The sequence below is a fragment of the Delphinapterus leucas genome, chromosome 10 (assembly GCF_059928025.1).
Source record: "Delphinapterus leucas isolate spDelLeu-1000000601 "Yukka" chromosome 10, BTC_Dleu_Yukka2, whole genome shotgun sequence".
NCBI classification, from domain to species: Eukaryota; Metazoa; Chordata; class Mammalia; order Artiodactyla; family Monodontidae; genus Delphinapterus; species Delphinapterus leucas.
In genome coordinates this window covers 73,631,964-73,639,836 of record NC_143138.1, presented here as the reverse complement: position 1 = coordinate 73,639,836, position 7,873 = coordinate 73,631,964, and the positions used below count along the sequence as shown (strand labels likewise).

The 7,873-nt window shown below is 38.6% G+C and overlaps 1 protein-coding gene across 27 annotated transcripts in view; it reads right to left on the bottom strand.

The window, feature by feature from the left end:
- Positions 1–5,687: 5,687 nt before the first annotated feature.
- Positions 5,688–7,873, bottom strand: part of SLMAP (sarcolemma associated protein) — a 150,754-nt gene continuing 148,568 nt past the window's right edge. For all 27 annotated transcript variants that reach the window (XM_022572758.3, XM_022572756.3, XM_022572764.3 and 24 more), the window contains one exon: positions 5,688–7,575. Coding sequence is in view for 19 of the 27 variants with exons in the window: in XM_022572756.3 (XP_022428464.1) it covers positions 7,483–7,575 (93 nt within the window). In the remaining 8 variants the exon portion in view is untranslated. The remainder of the gene's footprint in view (positions 7,576–7,873) is intronic.

Sequence of the window (7,873 nt, the reverse complement as noted above, 5' to 3'; positions counted from 1 at the left end):
CCTTAGTCTCTTTGTTTGCTTTGATACATTTTATAAAATCAAGTCTTCCAACAATTCAGAAGTCTCCCAATGGGAAATCAGGTGAGAAACCAGTCTCCAAACTGGCTCCCAACAATCCCTGCTGCCTCTTGGTGTCCATGCCCTTGATAACCCTGCCAAATTGTACCTGGGTTAATCTGTGTGAGCAACAGAATGTGACAGAGTGATGGTACATCCCTTCAGAGATTCAAAGACTTCCATCCTTTGTGCTCTTCTCTCTTCAATCCCTTGCTCTGGGGGAAGCCAGCTGCTGTTCGAAGCAGCCCTATGGAGAGGCCGCCTTGGTGAGAAAATGAATGGAGCCTCAAGCTAACAACCATCTGAATGAGCTTAGAAACGCATCCTCTAGTCCCAGCCAACAGCTTGACTGCAACTTCAAGAGAGATCATGGTCTAGATCCACCCAGCTAAGCTGCTCTTGGATCCTTAGAAACTGTGTGAGATAATAAATGTTTGCTATTTTAAGCCGATAAATTTGGGGATAAATTGTTATATAGAAATGGATAACTAAAACAAATTTTGAGGACTTTGCTATAAAATGAGACCGGAAAAAGTATTCAAAGACAGATGATTTAAGCGGGTCGAAGGTTCTATTTACTCCAGGTACTATCACAGTACGTACTCATCTTCAGTGATAACAAGGGCTTTATGTGGACACAGCACACATATAATTCACCACCTAATTTTTGGCTTAAGTATTTAAAATACAAAGCGTTTTTTTTTTGGTCTAAACTTACATGACTAAATAAACTCTTCTCATGGATTTTTGTGTGTCTGATTTTATTAGCTACATACATGAAGTACTAAATTAGAATGTCCCACTTTAAAACTACCAAATTTCGTTTGTGGAAGAAAATGTGATTAGCTCTATATACACTGAGGAAAATAAAAATCTGGTTAAAAATATCCAAAACAGGGCTTCCCTGGTGGCGCAGTGGTTGAGAGTCCGCCTGCCGATGCAGGGGATACGGGTTCGTGCCCCGGTCCGGGAGGATCCCACATGCCGCGGAGCGGCTGGGCCCGTGAGCCATGGCTGCTGAGCCTGCGCGTCCGGAGCCTGTGCTCCGCAGCGGGAGAGGCCACAACGGTGAGAGGCCCGCGTACCGCAAAAAAAAAAAAAAAAGTTGTAAAAAATATCCAAAACACATTAACTCTCTGAAAGTTAGTTATGGAGTATATGGGGTGGAGGGTATGGGGGAAGGTTAAATAAGCATAGGCTAATCATCTCAGAACAAGTTTTCAAACAAAACCAGAATGGCGTAACTATGAAAAGATTTACGAACAGCGAAGTAATTTACAGTGGAAACCTGTGATTCCAGAAGTGGAAACGGTTGAGGTTTTTCAAGTGCCTTTGGTGCTCCTTCCTTATTGGTGTTCTTTCATCTGCTTAAACAGCCTGCCATGAGGAAGCGTTCTCAGCCCAGCAGGAATGGATCCCTGCCATTTAAGAGGGAAAAAAATGCTGTCCAAACACACATGCCTGCTTCAAATTCTATGTGGAACAAGATCAGACAAATAAATAAAAATTTAGGATTAAAAAAACCCTCTAGGATGTAATTTCATAGAAGTTTGAATCTCTGCTAAATGAAATCGGGCTACCTAGATGTACTCTGGCCAATTCAAGAGGTCAAAATGAAAAGATGAAGTGAACAGCAACTGTGGACAGGTGGGAGCATAACCAGAAAACGTTCCTTTACTCCTCCATCAACCACCCACCCCCCCAGTCCCTTTTGCTCTTATTCTCAATGCTCTTGTCTTTTTCACTTTTTCATAGGCTTTATCTCAGTGTCCTTGTAAAACAGGGTAACAAATCGTATAAGCTCTGGGTTGAAATCTTTAGGAAGAAATATATAGCTGCTTAATTTGCTGAATGAGCAGCACTGTAAACACACGCAACAAGATATGGTGAACACTTGCCTTCATGTGCCAGGAGTTATTGGCTCCATCCAATCCACACCCTGGTCGAAGACACTTTCCCCTGTTTAAGAAAAGAAATCCTCCACAAAAACAACAAAAAAACCCCCATATAACCCGATTAAAAAATGGGCAGAGGATCTGAACAGACACTTTTCCAAAGAAGATACACAGATGATCAACAGGAACATGAAAAGATGTTCAACATTACTAATTAGGGAAATGCAAATCAAAACCACGAGATACTTCACACCTGTTAGAATGGCTATTATTGAAAAGAAGAAATAACAAATGCTGGAGAGGATGCAGGTAAAAGGGACCCCTTGTACACTGTTGGTAGTAGTGTAAATTGATACAGCCACTATGAAAACCGTAATGGAGTGTCTTCAAAAAATTAAGACTAGGGCTTCCCTGGTGGCACAGTGGTTGAGAGTCCGCCTGCCGATGCAGGGGACACGGGTTCGTGCCCCGGTCCGGGAAGATCCCACATGCAGCTGAGTGGCTGGGCCCGTGAGCCATGGCCGCTGAGCCTGCGCGTCCGGAGCCTGTGCTCCACAACGGGAGAGGCCACAACAGTGAGAGGCCCGCGATCCGCAAAAAAAAAAACAAAAAAACACTAATTCAAAAAGATACATGCACCCTTATGTTCACTGCAACACTGTTTACAACAGCCAAGATATGAAAACAACCTAAGTGTCCACTGTTGGATGAATGGACAAAGAAGATATTGTGTATATACGCAATGGAATAATACTCAGCCATAACAAAAAATGCTACAATGTGGAGCAGCATTTATAACAATATGGATGGACCTTCAAGGTATTATGCTAAAGTGAAATAAGTCAGACAAAGTATGATATCACTCATATGTGGAATCTAAAAAAATAAAACAAATGAACAAACAAAATAAAACAAAAACAAACTCATAGATACAGAGAATAGATCAGTCGTTACCAGAGGGTAAGGCTGTTGGTGGATGGGCAAATGGGTGAAGGGGGTTAAATGTATGGTGATGGATGGTAACTAGACTTGTGGTGGCGATCACTTTGTAGTGTATATAGATGTTGAATTATAATGCTGTACAGCTGAAAATTATATCTCTATATAAATCCTTCACTAGTTGCAAGGTGCAGTTCAAACCATTTTACAGGGCAAAACTCCAGGACAGTACATAAAACCTTAAAAATGTTTTCCAATTCTAGGAAAATCAATCTCAGATGTTAGTGGTTTGTAAATTCAGGTACTTCTAGAGAAACCAGTCCTGTTCCCCAGACTACCTAGAAGGAAAACTCACCTTTGGCTCTGCAGCCAGATGTCTCTGGGTTGGATGGTTGAAGGTGAGAGGAAATGCACCCCTTTTCTATGGTTCCACAGGTTCCTATGTCTTCCTCTAGCATCCTGTACTGTGACTGGCCTGCTTCCTTGCTTGTATTTCTCCTCTACACCAAAAGCTCTATGACAGCAGGAACTGAATATTGCCAGAACCTGGCACAATGTCTCACATCAGACACTCAAAAAGTATTTGCTAAATGAATGGATGTAAAGCCATCAAAGCCTGGAGACACAACATGGAGTAGCAAAAAAATAATCATCCTCATCCTCAACTTTGTAACTTACTGTAATTCTGACCATAGTCAAAAATTCTCTGGGTTTTCTCCCTGATAGGCAAATCGGTGAGAACGAATTGCTAAGACCTCTTCCAGTATTCTGATTCTACGTATGTATGTACAAAGCATGTTTAAAATTGTAAGACTGATGTTTAAATGAACACACCAGAATTCGTAAGTGCAAATGAACATTAACATTAACTCCTTTAAATGTAGGTACTTTGACAAGGTACTCATTCAATTACGAAAAGCAACTTAGAATTCTGCTTGTTTCTAATTTAAAGCAAAACCAAATAGCTTTTTAATTTACAAAAGCAACATATATTTACCACTAAAAATAAATCAGAAATCATAAAAAGGGAACAGAATTGACCCTCAATCATACAGATAGAAGCACTAGTGTAGCCTGGATAAAAAATCGTTCTGAGTCCTCCTGCTATAAACATATCCTGTATGTCTACATTTTTTTTCTTTACAAAACCAAGGTTATTCTACACTGGTAACCTCTTTCTTAATATAGTATGAATATATTCCCACATACTCTGCAAGCACAGCAATGTGTAGCGTGGCAATATTAATTTATTTAACCGATGACCCACTGCTGTATAGTTAGGTTGTTTACCCATCACTATTACAGAAAAATGCTGCACTAAATGTCCTGGTAGTTAAAATTTTGAACACACAATTATGCCCTCAGAATAAACTTTCAGACGTGAATTTTTTGGGAGGAAGGCTGTACATTTTTAACACAGTTGACTTGTATGCAGTTTTTTCCTCTTTGGTAACAGATTTCCATCCTTTTGATAGTAGATGTAATCACTGGAAGCAGCCAAAAGTCACTGGGGGTCAAGTCTGGTGATTGAAGTGAGATCAAGCTAGGCAATACTATTTTTAGTTGAAAGCCTCTGATTATGCAGCAGTGTGACTGGTTTTCATATGTGACTCGGAATTGCTCTTGAAGGCAGTCACAACAGGAATTCCAAACTGTTGTAAGCAATTGGCTCATTTTCAAACTAAGCATATTACTTCCTAAAGACACAACTATAAAAGGGATGAACAGGGCTGGATGCTTTCTTAGGAGTCATTCCACTGCAGTTCTATCTCATTCACACACAAAGTCTCAACAGTTGAGTCAATCAATTCACTTTAAATAGCTGTACTGGTTCACCTAAAACTTAAATATTTGCAGTATTTATTTACCACTTGACACTTCACATACATTATTTTAAAAATTTTCATACTACCACTAAAAATAGAGATATTATTCTCTCCATTTTATAAATGAGGAAGTAGAGACTCAGAGAAGACAAATGATTTGCCTAAGGCAGAGCCAGTATGCCAATACGGATGTTTTAGCTTTAAACACCACGTTCTTTTCATTTTCTGACCCAGCCACGTAGCACCTTAATATAATTTTTAAATGTGTTATAGGGTTGTTCAATTTTTTTTTTTTTTTTTTTTTTTTTTTGCGGTACGCGGGCCTCTCACTGTTGTGGCCTCTCCCATTGCGGAGCACAGGCTCCGGACGCGCAGGCTCAGCGGCCATGGCTCACGGGCCCAGCCGCTCCGCGGCATGTGGTATCTTTCCAGACCAGGGCACAAACCCGTGTCCCCTGCATCGGCAGGCGGACTCTCAACCACTGCGCCACCAGGGAAGCCCGGGTTGTTCAATTCTTAACTGCTAGGATTAAAACTTCTTAATGACTATCACTACAAGTGAATAATCCTACTCTTTATTTAACCTGAAAGTAAACTGAACAAAACTGGGGGTACTGCTTATGAATAGGCTCGTTTATATTCTTAAGAAAAACTGGCAGTTCACTACAAAAACCCATTTATTCAATTTGAATAAAGTAAATATCGATGCTAGACTTTACATTTAGAGACTTGTCTGGCAAGTGAGTCACGTTTTAACAATAACCATAGTAAAAGGGAAAAAAATTAGAGCAGTAAGTTAAATAAAAGGCTAATAAAACCTGGAGGAAACAGCTTAGTGTTTTCTTTTAAACCCTGAAGAACACCAAACGTACATTATGTTGCATAAAGAGTCATTTCATGAAAAGACAATTAACAATACAATAGTAGAGTCAGTACTAAGAATTTCAATGATATCCAACTCAAAAATGCATAGGGAGAGTAAAGTTATTTTATTAAATCATGCACATCACGTGTGTTAGTGCAAATAGTTTAATCTGTACTCCAGAAATTCTATTGTACTTTATATCTTTACAAAATAGATTTAAAACAATTATTTACTTTAAAAAATGTAATTCTGAAGTTAAGCATTTCAGAACAATATTTGCAATAACCTATATACAGGAGGTACTGGGTACCACTGGCATATTAGCATTCTGTGGTGGAGTGGCTTCCTGCAACAGAAAATGATGAAAGGAACTATATGACAGTATTTTCTACAAGTCATTTGTGACTAATTCCTCCATAAATCTAGTGATCCTCCCAACAGCAAACCCCAAATGGCTTAAAATATAACCTTTAAAGTATAAACAATGACTGCCAAACATTACAAGGCAAATTATATCCTAAACTTCTATTTCAATATTTGGCTAGGCCTGTGGATTGCCACAGAACATTCCAGCCAATTCACTGACATTCCCTCTCAGTTTTCACTGACTGAAAAATTTAACTATGTGATACTTTAGGATATTCTATGACCTATATAAACTTCATTGACATAACTGTGGTGCCGCACAAAAACCATAGCTAAACCTTCACTTCCGTGTTTTAAATTTGTAACATCAAGCAGTGTTTAGGTGCTTTACTGTGCATGGAACACTATTAATCTTGGGAATAGTGCTTCTCATTAACAGAACGTCCCAATTAACAACAATAAAAAGAAAATAACCATTTGCCTCCCCAACCAGGAAATCTGTTGGTAGGTAACAACAGCTCACCTCGAACATGAATTAGCTTTGAAATATCATTAACCAAATTAAGTCAGTAAAAGCTTATCTAAAGAGATATTAATTCTTTCTTCAATTAAACATGCTTGGAGGAAGAGATGATAGGAAAAAAAAAGTCATGCTTCCTAAAATGCTGTATATGAGAAAGTAACTTGGCTTTTAAAGAAAATATCTCTTTAAATACATGAGGTTTAATAAATTACATTCCAATTGACTGAACAGTTTGGTTTACTGCACTGAAACTGTATAATTACTATGTTTTTGCTCCCAGAAATACTTCAGTTTGCTCAAGAAAATACACACTCTCATGGAAAGTTTTTCAAAGTTGATGTCCTCCACATCATCAAGTCACATTAAGGCTGAACAAACGTGCATATATCCCCCAAATTATCACTAGAACAGAGTATTTTCCAAGTGTATTTCTCCTTAAAAAAAAAAAAAAATCCACGCAAATAGTTGTCTCTAAGTCTTGTTCCCAATAGCTCAGTGGTTTTATAACAAGTAAAAATGGCGTAAATATGTAAAAAATATATATATATATGTGTATATATTCAAACTGATAGGCACTGAGCACACAGGGCCTCTCTTCCCATGTATGTATCAGTTGTTTGGTTTGGGTAGTTATCGAATCAAAAAAAATGAGTTATCTGGCCATTAGAATTCAGAGTAAAATACCCATAAATTTAATGTTATAAATAATTTGGTGTACCAAGAAGCCTACTTTAGGCCACCATAATATTCAGAATTTCAACATACTAATTTAAAAATTACATGAAAAATTGCAAGCAAATTATTGCTTACAGTAGAATAAAGTCACAATTTTATATCCTCTTTATAGACAGATACATTTTATATAATTTAAAGCAATGACCCTACAGCTGTATTCTTGCACTTCTGCTGTTTTAAGAGGTAAAAAGGAAGAAAATGGTTCTGGTTTGTCCCCAGCATGAGTGTGGTGCCAGCTTCTAGAGGGAGGACGGTGTACGGACTCAAGAAACACTCTCATGGAGAAGCTCTGGCCAGACCTGGCACGTACAGCACGATGGCTGTCACCGCAACCAGGGCAGCCAACATGGGCATCCAGGGCCAGGGTTTCTGTGTGGAAAGAAACCAAGAGTCAAAATCACATTCTCCCTTCTTTTTTCATACCTATTAACCCCTTGGTTCCAGAGAGTCCTGAATACTTAACAGAATATTAGAAAAACCTTATCTTTGCATAAGAATACATTTTAAAAAAAGAAAAAAAGGTGAGGGAGTGTAGGTGTGAGGAGAGCCATAATAGCAGGAGCTGTTTTAGAGGACCATTGTGTGGAAGCCGAATACATTGCAGGAAACTCTTGGGCAGTTTTCAATTTTCTTTGAAGCCTAATAGTGACTTCTCTAAGAAACTCTT